At 42.3% G+C, this 18,020-nt stretch overlaps 1 protein-coding gene across 8 annotated transcripts in view; it reads left to right on the top strand.

The window, feature by feature from the left end:
• The window catches only part of NPAS3 (neuronal PAS domain protein 3), an 833,226-nt gene that overhangs the window by 795,225 nt on the left and 19,981 nt on the right, over nucleotides 1-18,020 (top strand). For all 8 annotated transcript variants that reach the window (XM_045568967.1, XM_045568985.1, XM_045568957.1 and 5 more), the window contains 2 exons: nucleotides 10,572-10,765; nucleotides 14,647-14,753. In XM_045568967.1, the coding sequence (XP_045424923.1) occupies nucleotides 10,572-10,765; nucleotides 14,647-14,753 (301 nt within the window). The remainder of the gene's footprint in view (nucleotides 1-10,571; nucleotides 10,766-14,646; nucleotides 14,754-18,020) is intronic.

The following is an 18,020-nucleotide window of genomic DNA, read 5'->3' as shown; positions in this document are numbered from 1 at the left end:
AAAGCAAGACGTTTCAAGAGGCATGTCATTACTTGAAATTACTCTCATTAAGGATGAAACGTAGGACTGAATTAAGCAGCCTTATAAAATATTAGTTATAGAATTTTAAGGGAAGCTTAAGAAACACATAAGAAAATGTCCTCTGTTAATGTTAAACACGTAATATCCAGGCCTACAAAGAGTGCAAACCAAAATAACAGAGATGGGACGTTATAGGAGCTTAGGGCTTTGGTGATGAGTCAAGGCTTTGTGTTTAAAGACATTGGATTTAATATACACTGTGATCAGGGAGGGGGTCTCAGATGCAGCGTGGTTAGGCCCACTCACTTTCCCAATGAAGAAACAGATGCACAGGAAAGAGTTCCGTGCCATCAAACACAGAACCACACGTTGCCCAAGCATGCCAGGGAAACTGAGGACTAATGGCTTCTAGTCTGCGTTCTTTCTTTCTTGCACATGTTTAGGTCTGAAGTGCCTAGCTTAAGACAACTGTTTGTTTTTTCATTACTTTAAGAGTCCCAGATACCTACTACACCCTCTTGGGAAGTAATCATTTTTAGGTTTGATCATTGAGGAGTTTTATATCTTAATTTAGGGAATATTGGGGTTTTTTTCCCCAAAATATATGACCCACCTTTTTGTTTTAAAAAATTTTAATTATCAGAAATACAATTATTATTATTTGTGCTTTCCCCTTTAAGAGGATAGTTGCTTTAAAAACTATTTCAGCTCAGAACACAGCAGTGTTGTCCTTCCCCAGGACTGGTCTACCCATGTACATGGACAATTGTTTTTAATTCTATAACACAGCCTCTGAAACTGAGGGAGACCGGGTAGCTGGCTTCCATATCCAAAAGTTTTTCTTCTAAATGTTTTCCTTCATTAACAAAATGCAATCATTTATTCTCCTGCAGCCCTTTAGGTTGAATGAAAGGGTTAGGGTAGGCTGCCCTTCCTTGGGGCTGCCTTAATATTTCTCCGAGCAGTAGCTTGCGCTCCAGGACTCCTGCCTGCTTGGAGAGGGGTGCTCAGTCTATGCACACTGCTGTCTTTGAACATTGGTTACATGTGTTGCAGTTTGGAGTGTCTGTATACAAATTCTGCTAGCAAAGGCAAGAGAAACAAAGGCGGAAGAGACTAAAAACAAGACTGGTTGTGAAACTTGAGAAATTTCAGTAAAACACACATGTAACAAAGGTGTTAAACAAGAAGAGGAAACAGAAAATATTTGATTTATATTATATCTTTCCTAATAAGAGCTCATGGTTTCTAAAGAAAGTATGTCAATATAGCATAGTACTTCTTGGGGTCACAGAGAGAGTTGGGGAGAGTAGGGAGCCAGTTTTTATTCCTTGCCTGGCATTCCTTGCCAAGAAGATTAGTTCTGAGTCTTTTTTTTTTTCCTCCTAATGTTGTTGGGAAATACAGTTGCAGTCTGTAATATTGAGAACTATCTCTCTGTCCTCAAGACAGTGGCATTAAGGCACTAAAGCCACGAGGAGCTTCGGGAAGCCATGAGGGGTGATACCCCTCCTCCACATCGAGTGATAGAGGAATAAAAATGCTGCCCCCCACAGTGGGACAATGGTCCTCTGTCCTTCTCTAGGAGACTTTAATAAAGTAACTGAATCAAAGGAAATTTGATCAGATGTGTATAGTTCAGCCTTCTTGCTTTGCCCCTTAACAATTTATCGAAGTGTTTCTACCCATGGTCCCGTTTTATTAAATGATATTTGAAGTGTTCCACTCTCTGAGAAAATGTGGTTTATATCCTTGGCATACATTTACATAATCTCATTAAGGTGATCTCTCCAGCTTAGTTAAACTACCCCAATAAAAAAAATCTTATCTCTGGTAGAAGAAAGACTTATTTTCTCCAAAGGGAACACGAAGCAAATATGGGGTCCAGGCACATTTTGAGACGCTAAAGCTGTAATTGTAGCTATATTTTTTATGTTATGTATTTGAAGTTTGTTAAAACAAGATGGATGGGAAGTAATTGTGTTTGGAGGATACACTTGTGTAAGAAGAGAATGCTGTGGCTAATGTATTTTAAATGCGGGTTTTAAAAATAATTTTTTATTTGTTGCCTTAGAAAATGTTTTTGCATTAAAAAAAAAAAGGGTGATAAATTACCAGCAATCTCTCAGCTCCCCACTGGAGCCATCAAATTAAGGGTTAACCTCTCAGGATCCCCTGAATTAATCAGGAGCTGAGCCAGGGGCAGGCTGTGCACGGGGGAGGGGATTGGCAGAGCTCAGCCTCCCTAAGAGGCTCACAGCACAACAGCACAGCCCACTGTGGTGCGGCCGCCCGCCGAGAGAACGCAGACCTTTTCACAAATAAAGGAGGGTGCACAGGAAACATGCCCTGATTCCACATCAGCCAAGGGTTCCTGATTATCATGCACCCATCTTCCATTTGCAGAGAACCGAAAGGCAATGGGTTATGTTCTACAGAGGATTTTTTTTTCCCATACAAATTTAATCATAAATGTATGTTCATCTTTCTTTGCTCATTGAAGAGGCAGTCTGTGATGTGCACCTGGGTCATCTTTATTAAGATCTCTAGACTCATTCAGCTCTTCAGATAGGGAGGGTGCTGGTGCTGCAGCTGGGTGGCCGGGGTGCCCTGCCAGCCACTGTCATGGAAGCACCTGGAATGCTTGCTGGTATGCACATTCCCAGGCCCCCCTCTAGAGTTTGAGAATCTGAAGTTGTGGGGGTGGGACCTGGGAATCCACATTATTAAGAAGCTCTCCAGGTGATTCTTTTGCACCTTCCAACGTAAGAACCACTACTTCTAGAGGTTTTTTTGTTTAAAAGAAATCGCTGCTATCAGCATTAGGGGTTTTAGGTTTTCCACTTAAAGAACAAAATATTTTTCCCTCATGCACCAGGCCCATTTAATCATTTCAATTATTTGGTTACTGAACAAAGTGAGTTGCCTTCTCTATGCAAGTGGGAAGGAATGCCTGTGTTCACATACGTGCTTGCACCTGGGGCTGTTTTCCCTTCAGGACCTACTAGGTATATATCTCAGTGAGAGCAGAGAAATTAGCCCCTGACTTCTTTCCTTTTCCTCCGCCTCCCACAATCTGGAATAGCCTCATGTATAACCAGATCTGTCCACTTCCTGGACCAACCTTCAACTGAGACTTTTCAGGAATCAGACCAAGCATCAGATGGTGTGCTCCAATTACATCAGTCTTCCTGCTCACCTCATTTCCATTCAACACGAATGACAGATCATGGAGTCCCTGAGAATTAACACTTTCTATGTCATTGTCGCCCTTTTACCAATAGGACTGGTTTCTGCCAGGCTTCTTCTTTCTGAACTTTGGCCAAGACTCTCCCTGCTATCCAGTGTCACCTCCTCTCTTTTCCACCACCAGAGCTGCCCTTAAGTTGAGCCAACCTGAAACCCTGACACCCTCTCTAAATGCTTGCTGGTCTTCTATTCTTAAGTGCTGAATCCTACTCCCTTATTCCCTGTCCAATTTTTAAGACCACTAATCTTAGGGAAGTTCTTTGAGACAAACACCCAGAAAGACTGCCACCACCCACTTGCTTCCTGAGCTGAGAGCCACCTCCATGCCTAGCTGAGAACATCATTCCAGGACCCCCTCTCCAGTTGCATCCTCCTTGAACCTGGAAGGGGTCTGCATTGTCACCCACTCCCGGCCAGTAGCTCACTTCCCCCAAATCTTAACTCCCCTCAATCTCACCTTTGTATGTAGGTTTGTATTAAATTGAGACACGCTCTTGTTTTTCCCGTTTGTTCCCACATTTGAGTTCCTGGTGTCAGTTTGTCCTTGAGCATATTAAAGTTTCTCTAGTGGCTTACGATAGTTCTTGCCAAGAGCACACTTGCAGCAATTAGCACTAGAATGCTCTTTGTAAACTGTTCTAGTTCAGTTGAGAAGTCAGCTTTTCCCTATTTTTTCTTTCTTATCCCCAATTGCTAAAGTCCCATTGTGACTTATGACAAAATCTACAGTTTTAGTTCTAGAGTCAGTTTTTAGAACTAAAATCTAAGATCCTGGAAAGGGAAAGGAAATGTCATTATACTGTCCTCCTGCCTCCCAGAGGACTAGTCTCCTCCTTCCATTAGGAGCCTCTTCTCCATGGTGCTGGCCTCTGTGGACAAGCACCTGGCTTCGGCTAAGTTTTGTTTATTTGTATTTTTAGGCCTTGTGCAAAGATCTAGGTGGCAAGAGTCACACAGAAGATCTATTAGGGCAGATTCTCCAAGCTATGAATATGGTCTAAATTCTGGAAAACCCACTCCCTATACATTTACATGAAGTAATTTACACAAGGTGGATATTCTCATGCTGGTTTAGATTAAGCTGTTATGCTGTAGGCTGGATGTTTAGGTTCAGAAGACCTGGCTAAGCCCTTATCTTTCAGCAGGTTTGCAGCCACCTCAAAGCCCCCATCACTTAAAAATAATTAGCTGACTCTCCCACCTGAGCTAGTGATGTGACTATCTGTATGCTAAACCAGACTTCCACCAAAGGAAAAAAAAGAAAAGGGACCAGAGTGCCAGAAGGAAGCTTAATTTTTAAGGTAAATTTGGATTCCCTTAAAGGACAAGTGCAAAATCTCTGAAGACGCTCTAAACCCAGGGAATCTGTAGTTTTTTCATGCCCGCAGCCTTTTTTGTTCCCCTAGTTGCCTAGCCCTATTCTAGACTTTACATTATATGTGGAAAATAATGCACATAATACTTGGCACTTCCTTTTGATAAAGAAAAGGTTTCATATTACTAGAACTGAGATTTTTTTCCTAAAAGAAAGGAGAACAGCTTCCAGATGTATTTTTCCGTCATGGGCTTTCCTTCCTTAAGTATTGACAGAGGGGATGTTTTATCAAGGTCTTTGTGATGGGCTTGTTTATCATGAGAAGATATTAGGGGAACACATCTAAGTATGTATCAGTAACAGACAACTGAAAGGAGCATATGGCAGGAAGAGAAATATACATTTGTCCAAGCAGTGTGGCTTGTTAACACTCCCACACTTCTGCCAAACTCTGCGGACATGTACTTATAGCATCGCACACAGCCGCTCCTTGTATCAGAAAAGAAAAATAACAGTCAAACAATGATTTCTTCACTACAGGACGATCAAATAATGCTAATCTGGACATCTTATCAAAGATGATGGGATTTCACCTCAGAAATCTTGTGCATTCTGCTTCAGTGTTGCTCACATTCAGGCAGTGCTGTGTAAGGAGTTTAGAAAAATATTGGCTTTAGCATTTTTGTACTGCTCTTTATGATAAAACAAAAACAATGAAAGAAAGCATGAGGATAGAGCTCTTATATAAAATTGAGCTTGAGGGCAAAGAATCTTTTAGTTCAGAAAGCTCTTTTGAAGAATGTCTATAGATTAGATTTAAGACCAGAGTAAGATAAACCTTTAGAACACAGAGGCAGTTGTTAGCTGGCATTGGTCAAAGGCAAAGCATTTTCCAGCTCAGATATGATCCACAAGGTCCCTGTTAATTAATTCTTAAAGTAAACTGCACTTACCGATTTGCAGCTGTATTCTGAAACTCCTACCCCACTGTGAGGTGGCAAGCAGGGAGGTGGGGTAATGCTTGTGCACAAGAAAGGCCACTCGGCTAAGCATTTGGTTGTGGAGTTCTCTAGAGGTGAGCAAGGGCCCTAGGCGTCATTACCTGATTCTTTTCCACCATTTTAATTTTATTTCTGAGGAACTACCCTGGCCAAGCTGGATGACTTGGCAGAATTACCAGGATCAGGACTGATAGATGTTCTGTTTCCCAATACAATGTTGTTTCTACTCCACAATATTCCTTTCATTTTAAAGCAACTGTGTTATTTTTACAGTTTCGTGGCTCTTGACATAGTATTAGAATATAGCACCAGGATGTTTGAGCCTGTCTCATGGGATGGTGACAATAGACTAAATGGTATAGCTCATATGCATAAGCTATGGGCTTATGCGTTTGCATTCACGATCATTCCCATTCACCTACTTAACCAGTAGGAGGAAGCCATAGCCATTCTTTGGAGTGTTGCCACCGGGATGGTGGTGGTGTGGCAAGCTTGGCAGTTATGTTAGAACGGAATTGTAGATGGGGAAAAGGGTGCTTAGGAGCTTTCAGAAATTTTCATTTTTTTAACAAAAGTAATTGTTACAGGGGAAGAGAACCTCAATTTAGAGAAAAACAAAAACATAAATTGCCTTAGGCTTCAGGTATTCCAAGGGGGGATGAATGCCTTTGGTACTCTTATGTGTGTTTCTCCCTTGGTAATCCTATTGAATTTCTTGGGTTTAGCTATCACCTCCAAGGGAAAAAAAAACCTTTCAAAACTTCAACTGTTAGCACTTAAGCGCCCAACTCCAATTTTCTACTATCCCCCGGACACCTTTCTCCCGTATCTTCCCAGGCTGCTCAAGTGCAAACTGTTCACAGGGAAATCATCTCTGTCCCCACACTGGTCAGCAGCCCCTGCATTCCCAGTTACCATTTAGTCTATTGTCATCATCCTATGGGACAGGCTCAAATATCATGGTCATATCTCTACTCCTCAGGTCTCGCTGCCAATTCCTATTAATTGTACCTACCATCTTGGTTCCATCTCTGTCTCTTCTCCTGCTACCCAAATTGAAATGCTCCTAGAGCCCTGGGCATTCCAAATAGTTCCCTTTTATAGTCCTTTGTTCTACCTCTTCTATCTGGAAACCCTTTTCACCCTTTCATGATTATATCTTATGTCAACAACTTAATACCATTTTCATGTAGCCTTCCTGATCCATTTGGCTGAAAGTATTTTCTTCCTATCCTGAACTCCTAAAGATCTTATTCCAGCCTTTCTTGTGTTTATTAATAAAAACAGTATTTGTTGAACATATACATGCATATACCTAGGCACTTTGTATACATTTTCACTTAATCCTCTGAGCATCACTATGAGACCTGGAAAACCTTTAAAATATATATGAATGTTGCTGCCAGTGCCCCACCGCCTGAGATTCAGGTTTAACTGCTCTCAGGCACAGCCCAGACAGGGAGACTTTTAAAGACTCCCTCGGTGATTCCAATGTACAGCCAAGGTTAGGAAACACTGGTATAACTCTACACCCATTTGCCAGATAGTCTGGAGTAGCTAGTATCACCTCCGAAGCTTTAAAACACAAACAGATGCTGGGCTCCACCCAATCCTACCACATTAGAATCTCTGAGGGATAGAGTCTGGGAATCCACATGGTGACAAATCTTCACAGGTGACTCTGTCACATAACCAGGATCAAGAACCACTTTCTTGATCAAACACTGCATCATCTCCCTCTCTTGACCACAGAACAAGTAATTCTAGATGTCTTCCCTCCCCTTAGGGTCTAGGAGGACAGGTTTACATTTGCTTCACCTTGGTTTGCTTCCTGGCACCTAGGAAGATTCCTTGAACGTAGTATGTCTTAGAAACTAAGAAACCAAGAAAATGCCTTTTATTGATGTCATTAACACAACAAAGAACACCTTTGCAGAGTACTTATTCTCTTTGTACTAGGTTATATACAGGCCTGCAAACTAAGCAAATCATTTCAGTTATCTGAGCATCATAGTTGCATGGCTATTAGGCGCCAGAGTGAAGATTTGAACCCAGTTCCTCCTGACAATACTCTTTCCTCTGCATCTCAGGCCTTAAAAACAACTACAAAATGAAAAATTCAGCTATCCATGTGTTTGAATACATGCCATCAAGACATGTTTCTAAACTTTGAACATAACCTGTCAAACGGGGGAAAAAAGCTTGTTTGCATTATGAAATGAATTTGGAAAAGTATGTTAGTTTAAACCTAAAAATTAATTGTAGAATCTAACAGGTATCCCTTTCTTCTCTTCAGTTCCACCCTCCCTCAAAGGAGACATACGTACAGACAGACAGAAACACCCTCTAATTGTTCTTTGACATTTCTTGACAACTGTTTAGTTACTGCATTGGTAATTCTCTTAGGTCTTTTAGGGTTTTTTTCTTCTTTTTAGTTTGTGCTATTCCTCAAAGACTTTTAAAATAACCTGAGCTTCTGGGTTATGAATGAAATCTTTTTAAAGATTCAAGTACAGTTTACTTAAGGCAATAAATTGGTATTGGGCATACACTTCTAATGTTTCATTCAATGTGAATACGCACATAATTTTTGCATACAGGCGTAACGAGGTTGAAATGATACTCAAGACCTGGAAACATGGCTTCCAGACCCCGTTGCCAAACTTGGTGACATTGGACGGGGAATGAACTTTCTGGGGCCTCTTTCCTCACCTAAAAAATTAAAGGGAGAGAGGGCTAATATAGACCTTCCCAAATTTTCTTCCAAATGTAAAATGTTATGATCTTTTCAAATAATAAGTCATTTATTAGGCTTTTGGTCAACACCAAGTTAATATTTGGTCCTTATTCTTACTGGTTGATATTTGTAAAGGCAAACAGAGACATTATAATTCGTAGAATTCTTTACAGTTTATAAAGTCTATTTTATGACTCTATTACCTCCTTTGAGTTTCATAACAGAACTCCAGAATAGTCACTATTATCCCCATTTCACAGAAAAGGAAATTGAGACGCAGAGAGGCTGAGTGACTCACTCAGGGTGACAGAATCAGAAAGCAAGTCTAGACCCTTACTGGACTCGGGTTTGACCCCCTTCAGTAGCGTGATAATGGCCACAGGCAGAGCTGGAGATCAGAGGCAGAGGCAGGGTAAATCTGACACGCCAACCCCTCCCCTTCCCGCCCTTAGCCTGTCTGCCTTCCCAAAATGTTTTCCAGTCCAGACGCCTTTAAATTGCTTTGGAATAGAATACCAAGTGGGGATTTATTTAGCATATCATTTCTGGATGTGTGTTTTCCTGAGCATTTATAGATCTGTGTTTTTCCAAGAAGCTGAGTGTTCCTGATAAAACAAGACAGATAATGATAAATGAGCATCTATGTAAGCCTAGCTGGGAGGAGGACCAGAGACTGCTAACACCCCTCCTGTGAAGTTAATCCCATTTCTTTTAGCTATTTCTTTATTAGTTAATGAGGTCTTGCAAAAATGTGTGTCTGTGATGGTGTTTTAGCATCCTTGCCTCTAGGAACATTTTCAAATATTCATAAAGTAGCTCATCTGACCAAAGCTTAAAGCAAAGGTGCATTAAGTATGAATTTAGTCAACTTCAAATGTGGGTGGTCGAAAAGCTGCTACTGAAATAACCTAAATAATCCTCCTCATTGGTGTTTCCAGAGCCGCAGCTCTGGGCGCAGATGTGAAGGGTGAGAGGGAAGAGGTATTATTTAGAACAGCTAGGACTCCAAAGGGCAGCCCTGTAAGCTTTGATCCTGCATCCTGACTGACAGTAGTGTGGCTTGCTATTGGAAAGCTGAATAACTTAAGAGAAACACAATAAAATGGAAAAGGAATTGCCATTGGAGCCCCTGGGAAGGAGAGCAGACACTCGATCATATTGTTCCTGGGAGGCGAGAGACCTACTTCCCACTTCGGTTCCTTATGGCAAAGGGGGAAAAGTAGAATCTCAAAAGATAGTTTGGCACTCAATGATGCATTTGGAGAGGCAAAGCAAATGTGGAAACTCCAGTTAGCTACTAAACTGAGCTCCATGGTACAGTGAATCACAGCAATTACTTCTATGACCTGGTTTTGGAAGATTCCCCACACCGTAGCGGGGTCCTCAGAACCCAGCTAGAGTAAGTACACACACACACACACACACACACACACACACACACAGCCTCCAAGCTCCCCCAACCCCTGCCACACACACACCTCTAACCTCGTCATTCCAAAGCATAGTTACACAAATCCTTCATATTGTTCACATACTCTCTGTCCTATTTCTGGGCAAGGACTTCTGAGCTGCTACCAAAATGGTGCAAGTCTTCCTGACCCTACTTTAGTATGAGCTCCAGGAACAAATCATGGGCCAAAGTCCTCTGACCATCCACCCCATAGGGCACTGTAATCAATCACTGCACTCCTCGTAGCTCAGTGCTGCCCGACATGAAATACCTATCCTCGAAAGAACCCATCCATGGCATTATCGCTGAGTCTTTTATTCACTGGAGTCTGTAACCATTTGCAATATCAACCCCCACGTGAAGGGACACTCTTAGCCACACTTCTGAGAGGAGATGGCCATGTAATCCCACTCAAGTGCAGACTTGCAGAGAGGCAGACATCTTCCATTAACAAGAGCTAATAATGAAAACATTTCCTTTTGCAGCTCAGGGCTCACCTTTTTGGTCATTTTATCTGGTTATGAAGTATCCTAAATGTGGGGGGGAAAACAAGTCCTTAAAAAAATAATAGCAACAGCACCATAATAACGCTGCCTTGAGAAATGCTCAGAGCATAATATTATTTCATTCTGTCTCTCGCCACGAGGACATTGAGTGCATGCTGACGACCATTGTGATTACAGAAGACACAAGCTAATGGTGGTTGTTCCCGATGCAATTTTGCATTTCTCCAAAGAAATACTGTTATATCCGGAATGTAAATGTGACTGGTGTCCTGAACTGAATGTTCTTTTACAGGTGATTCACATAACAGGCCGGCTACGCCTGAGAGTATCGCTGTCCCACGGGAGGACTGTCCCCAGCCAAATCATGGGTCTCGTGGTTGTGGCTCACGCCTTGCCTCCTCCGACGATCAATGAAGTCAGAATTGACTGCCATATGTTCGTCACTCGAGTAAATATGGACCTCAATATCATTTACTGTGAAAATAGGTACTTTGTTTTTGATTTCATTTGCCCTGTTGAATGTAGCACACTGGTGAGGGTTTGTGTTTTCGGCAATCTGAAAGCTCATTAGAAATCCTGATCTTGTTTTTAACGGCTGCTTGGACTGACACCAAGCATGCTCTGTATTTAAAATTTACATTGCTGCCCTGATTTACATTAAGGACAACAATTAAATGAATGGGGATACTCAGACATCCATAAGCTACAAAGGAGGTTCATTTTGGCTGAGAACCTAAGGAGAGAGCAGGGCTGCGACATTATTGGCAAAATGATGCAGGAGAATGTATCGCCTGATGCGTCAGTGCGACCCACTTCTGACTAATTCAGAAGTCCAGCCTCGTGATGGTCAGTGTTCACATAGACATTAAGCATGAACAGAACAAATGAGAATCTGAGGCCCCTAGAGGAAAAAGGAGGAGAATGAAATTTGCAAAGCTATTAAATAAAACTTTGTCATCCTGAGGATTTCACTTTTGTAAATTAAGAAAAAGATGACTCATCATATAAATGAGCTGGCAGTTCTTCCTCAAGACGGAGCTTTTATAAAATGACTTTTTAGCCTCTGGTTTAAAAGTTCACTTTTTCCATTAAGCACAAAGCAAGGGACAAAGAAACGGGACAGTGGCCCTTCAGACCTTTCACCTAGAGTCGCCAGCCCATCATGAGGCTGATTTGAATAGGAAATGATGGCGTACAAGGAGAGCAGTGGAGAGGAACTGCCCACACGTCAGCCATGGGAAGGACTCTGTGGCCAGACCACCGCATCCCTGGGACCACAGGGAGAATTACTGAGTCAATGGGGCAGGATGCTTTTGCGGCACAGTCATCGTCAGGCGTGAAGGCCCTGTATGTTCACTGAGCCCTGGGAGTGCCTCAGAAGAGAAATGGAAGAGCAGACTGGTCGAGTGCCTGGGTACCTGACCTCTGCAGAGCCTAGCGGGGAGGAGGACAGCAGCTCCCGAGTTGGGTCCACTGGGGAGTGCTGAAGATGCTGAGGTCACGTTACGAGCTGCCTGCCATTTCCAACCAGTATCTGATTCAGAGGAAAGAGTGCGCCAATGGGGAGAGATGCCTACCTGAGCTTTGAGTATTCAATTGGGTAGAAGATATCCTGAGCTGTCACTGTCGCCTGATAAGTAACTCTAAATCTTCTCGAGTTTTTTTGGCATTTATTAAAATTTTTGTCCTCGTGACTATATGTCTAAGGCCTTCTGGAAGGGCTGTGGAACATCAGGAAGGACAAGGTAGCCAGAGTGATTGGCTGGAGTTGGCAGGCAGCACTGAAGATGGCTGGCGTTTAGGCAACACTCACCACTCACCGGGCCATGGGCAAAGCTCACCATCTGTGCCACGTTCTGTGGGGTAGGTGCTGCCACTGTCCCCCTCACGCAACTTTGGCTGAGAGGAGAGCTGAATGACTTGTCCTCAACCAACATTCAAACCCAGGTCTACCAGATTCAAAAGCCCATGCACTTAGTTACATCCCGTGAGCTCTCTCTGGAGTCTCTCGTTTTTCTTCAGAAGTCAGACTAAATCCCAAGCCATCGGTCAGAATAACCTCTGAGAGGGACTTTTCATGCATATGCACCCATGAAACAACAGTTACAGCCCACGAAACAGCTTATTCCCTGATTAGAAACGCAGAGTCCTGGGGGAGATCCAGCCGAGGGAGGCTGCCGTGCAGTCAGAGAAGGACTGTGGCTTTGCTGCTTTGAAAACATATGTCAGCCCGCTTGACCTCCACTTACCGCCTTCACTCGCTCCAAAGAACAGGGCCTCGTCCTGTTTACCAACTTCCAGTGACTGTCCTATCCCAAAACGTCACTTAATTTTCATTTCTGTGATCAACTCATTAATTCTTTTGACAAACAGCTCCATGGACCTCAGTGCTTCATGGTGCCACTCCAGTAATTGAGATCATTTTCTGCGACCTGCTTTTAGCGTTTTTCTTCCCATTTAAAAAAAAAAAAAGCTTCCCACAACCCCCTATTAGCCAATACAACACTATTTCCCACCTGAAGATGATGGTATTAATAACTATGGAAAAGACCTGTATTAAAGGCAATTGCATATTTGATCTGAGGAAAAAGCGTATTGCGTACCAGGTGCTATGCTAACTTCATTCTGCTCATTAATCGCCTCACCAACCTCTTAGGTTGTTGTACAGATGAGGAAACTGAGGCTCAGAGTAAAAGATGCCATCAGGATTCTGATCCTGATATAAATCACCCAGCTGGTCTGGTGCTTTCTGCACATACATTAAGAGACCCTTGAACACGGGACTGGACACAGTCACCACAGGATCAGGCTCCGTACATAAGAGCTTCAATTGTTTTGAAGGATTTAATTCAAATAACGACTAAAGAAATGCCTTCCCTAGAGCACGGAGTGGCCCTTTCCAGGGGCTTACTATTTAGTTAGGGAAGTGTTAACTAGAAACCGAAGCTTGCTCCTCTACTCTGCCCACCATTCTTCTCTGCGGTCCCCAGGACGGCCTCGGGCAAAGCCCACATCTAATGCTTCAGGAAGAGCCAGTGAATTTCAGAAACACCAGTGAGGGTCTGGTGTTTCTGGTTTTAATGACATCCTTGTTTCCTCATTTGCAGAAAGGGGGTATAAACTGTGCTTGGAAAACAGCTAATGGTATTAGGAAAACACCAACTAATCTGTTTTGTTCCAGAAAACCATGGAATGAATCCCTAGAAAACCCTCCTTCTTATTTCCCCAGTTCATCTCATCTTCCCAAGAATTCTAGTTTGGCCAAAAATATTACTGATATTGCTAAACATTGAGAAATTCACTCACTGGGTAATATATTTCAATTATATTTCATATTATGTTTTGTTGTTCTTTCTCATTTCCGTGCTTTGGAGGTGAGCCTTAAGTCCCCAAGAGTTATCTCATGTGTTTCTTAAAATGTGTCATTTCTAAAGATTCACTTCATATTTGAATAGCCTGTATGTCATAAATTATAAAAAACACAGGGACGGTAAAGAGGACACCTTAAGCAAGACGTACATTCTATTTTGGGCTGACCACAGGGAAACCGTGCCTGGTTATAGAGGGTAGTCAGCATTGTGACATGCTTGTATGAACCAGGCAGATCCCCCCAACATGTTTTCCAATTTGGTTCTCTTTTTCCGTGCTCCGCCTGAGGACGCTGACGTCTGGACAATCAACGACAGAGGCTGACACACACGTACTGTCGCGCACAAGCCTGGAAGAGCTGCTGAAACAGTTTAAAAGTTTCTGTGTGGAATCCACCACAAAGTGCCAGTTAAAAGGGCCAGGAGTGAAAGCTGAGCTCCCAAATGACTAAGACTAAAAAAGATAATACCCCCAGGCATCTGTATGTCTCAGCATTTAAATTATATCCCTTGAAATGCCAATTTGGACTTTGTGCCAAGAAGCAGTTGAAGCCCTTTTTCATGGAAATACCCAATAGAAGACCAATCTGTTTAAATGAAAGGTGTCTCTAATCATTTGGTATAAACATAACATGTTTTTATTTTATTATGTAACCTTGAATTATCTTGGCCTGTAATGAGGATCTTGCATTGTTACTGATTCTCAATAATTTCATGGAATTATGTTGTCTAAATGTGCATTCTAATGCCAAAGAAAGAGAAAAACCTATCTAATTATTTAAACACAGTTACTCGATCTAGCCCATTTCTTACTTCAGAAAAAGACTGTTACACGTTAAAGAAATAATCTCATCTATAAAGGGTTTTCCCTCAAAGTGCCACGTTCTCACGGGTACTGTGGTATAATGAAAATGTGTCAGTAGATCTGTTTCTAAGTTATTTGACAGTCTCTCTGTTTTCATCCTTTCTGAATTCTAGCCTGTGTTCTTCTCTTTGTAGGATTAGTGATTATATGGATCTGACCCCTGTAGACATTGTAGGAAAGAGATGCTACCACTTCATCCACGCCGAAGACGTCGAGGGCATCAGGCACAGTCACTTAGACTGTAAGTACCTCCTGGGGGGGCGGGGGGTGGTGTATAACGGGGCTGGCGTCACCTCTCTCTGAAGCGTGTTTAGTTTCAGTGCTGATTCTTCCCCCATTTCTCCCGTGTACGTTTGAGATGAGTGTCGGTGTGTGGTGTAAAGTGAGACATAAATCATTTCAGCTTGTGCTGGAATTAGATGGAAAACTGGACCTCAGGCCTAGAGAAATTGCTGGATCTTCAGGCACTCATCCAGAATTTCATGGTCTTTTGTGCTCTCTCCCCCACGAAGTAGTCGGGGTACCTTTGTCTTAAGTGCTTCCTTGACCCTTTCATTTTCTAGAAAGCAACTTCCACTCTGAAATTTGTGGTCTCAGTTTCAAAATGTACACGAGAGAAGATACGTTCAAATAGGCCAAAGCCGCATAAAAATGCTTACTTGACTAGCCACAAAACGGGGCTGAGGGGGAAGCCCAGAGCACATCGTGTGGACACAGCAGCTCTCAAAGGCAGTGTCTTTTCACTGTGTTGCTGAAAAGAGGGTTATGTAGAGGAGTAGGTACCTCCAACCCCCACCTCCTGGGATAGAGCTGAGAGTAGCTCCTGACCCAGGCTGAACTCCAGGAGACCTTCCCCGGCGCGTGAGCAGAGCGGGACCGGCCGTGCTCTGGCCGGGTCCAGGCCCCGGCTGGCACGCGAGCATCATCGCGCAGTGGCCCCCGGCCAGCTCCCTGGCTGTTTACGCTGTGCGTGGAAGGGGTCAGACCAGAGCACTGAGCTGGTGGACCACTCAGGAAGGGGATGTCCTCGTCCCGGAGGTTCTTTTTATGACCATTTGGTAGATTCCTGAAAGATCAGGGCCCTACCAGCTATATCCCTAGAACATTCTAAACCCAGCTCTGACCTCTGATTTTAAATACAGTCATGTACTGCATAACAACGTTTTGGTCAGTGATGGACCACATATACAATGGTAGTCTCAAAAGATTATAATATCATATTTTTACTGTACCTTTTCTATGTTTAGCTATGTACTTACCATTGTGTCACATCCACCTACGGTATTCAGTACAGTAACACGCTGAACAGGTCCACCTCGCCGAGGTGCGTGGTAGGCTATACCGCCTGGGTTTGTGTAAGCACACTCTAGAGTGTCCACACAATGACGAAATTGCCTAACGACACATTTCCCTCAATGTATCTCCGTCATTAAGCTATACATAGCTATACAGTGCAAGGTGCCACAAGTGAGACGGTACAGCTTAAAGTTGAAGCTTTTACATAGAAAACACCAGCCAGGTGGCCTCTGTATTTACTCCTCTCCTGTTACTTGACGTGGTCGAGGAGAGCTCTTTCAGGCCTTTCCTGCCCTTTGCAATTGTTTCCTCATTTCAAACTCGGATCTTCAGAAGCACAGTGGAGACAATGAGCTAGACAGAGTCTCAAATGTGACCATCTTGTACCGTGTTTTTAACCCTGCACTGGCAACACTGACATGGACCCAAGTTCAATGTCAAATTCTGTATATACCGTGTCTCTGGGAAGAGCCTGCCTGCCAGGCTGCTCTCCAGCAGATTCTACTCCCAACGCTGAGCCCGTGCCTTGGTATTGCTCACCGGGGATTTAGGGAACACACTTGTTGCTAAGAATGAATGGGTGTCGTGTATCTCAGAAACAGATGGCTCTTCAATTAATTGGGGGAAAAAAATGATGCTGTTTCCTGAAAAGAACCATCAGGTTCTTTGTTGCTGGGAACTCAGAGAAAATGGAGAAAAATCAGGATCTTTGGAGAAAGACATAGATATATTTTTGGAACAATGTAGGCCAGAGATCCAGACTTTTAAAATGAACATATTGTTTTTAGGACACTTTCATAGACCACATATGTGGAGAGAGGGTGGTGCCTTTTCATTTTGGAATCTTAATTAAGGTCTAAATTCAGAAATCTGAGGCTAACAAAAAAGAACTTTGTCATCCTCAGTTATTATTTGGAAAACATCATGCTATCTCTCTGGGATTTGATTTACAGCTTGAAGAAACACAATTCCTCAGGAACAGTGAGCGAGGGCAGTTCATTTCTCCCCATAAAGCAACGGTCTCCAACAAATACATCTGATGCCATTCTTTCCGATCTACTTTTATCTCATTTTCAGTAGCCAGAATAATTTGAGAGTGCTGAAAATAAACTACTCTACCGTTCACTGTTGTGCTATTCTCCTCCTAATTTTTCTGGTCTCTTGCCAAGTAATAAACAGAGAAGGTATGCTTTCAAATTCTGTGAGTTTTTTCATTACTTGATATTGACATACTGGCTATTGCTTTATGATTTAGCCTACTAACAATGATTGAGTTCACTCTTTTAACTCATACACATGACTTCTAATTTTGAGTTCTTTTAATAACCTTAAACACATGAAAAACAAATAGAATGAGCTGATAATTCTGCATAGTAAAATACACTTCACATGTTTAGCTATCATGCTGTGGAATAACTCCACAATGTCAAGTAGCACACAATTAGTAAAACTGTAGGGGGAGGAAAAAGAGTGTTTTGATCCTGAAGAAGTTTGATCCTAATCAGATTGAAATTTCAACGTTCTTGTAGTGCTTAATATCTTCAATCACACACACACACACAAATCAAACTGATTCCAATGTCAGGTTTTGCATTCTGTGACTGAAATAAAATGCTAAAATATACAAATGCATCTCGCTTTGTACAATAAACATTAACATCATTATAAAGTAAGATTGAGTCTAAAATTGTGTGATGGAATGTCTGATGTTTACCTAATTCAGAAACCAAAGCCAGCCCAGTAACAAAATGACAGAACATGTAATAAGTCTTGGTTGTGTAAACACTGGAAGAAAAGGCAAAAAGCCAGCACAGCACCTTGCTTGTCCAAAGCCCTAGGCTATTACTGAAGGATGTCTCCACTGTGCCTTCTTGGCAGGGGAAGGTCATGGTGACATAGAATCAGTTCAAGAATAAGATAGAATTCTAAAACAAAGGCATGGTTAAAAAATAAACCACATTAAGTATTTAAGGTTTTCTTCCTAGAGCTATTGGCACAAATCCTGGTTCTGTCCATGAAAGATAGGTTTTCGTCATCTGATAATATTTCTGATATTTTTGTATTAAAGCTTTAAAAGAAGACTTACTAGTCTCTGATAACCAAAAATACTATCTTTATCACTTGTATCTTTTTTCCTAGCCTAGGCATCTGTAAATCCATAAATTAACTTGTTTCTACAATAAGAAAAGTAAAGGGGGATCTTAGCTGCACC

The sequence above is a fragment of the Lemur catta genome, chromosome 1 (genome assembly GCF_020740605.2).
Source record: "Lemur catta isolate mLemCat1 chromosome 1, mLemCat1.pri, whole genome shotgun sequence".
NCBI classification, from domain to species: Eukaryota; Metazoa; Chordata; class Mammalia; order Primates; family Lemuridae; genus Lemur; species Lemur catta.
This window is presented reverse-complemented; position numbering and strand designations above follow the sequence as displayed.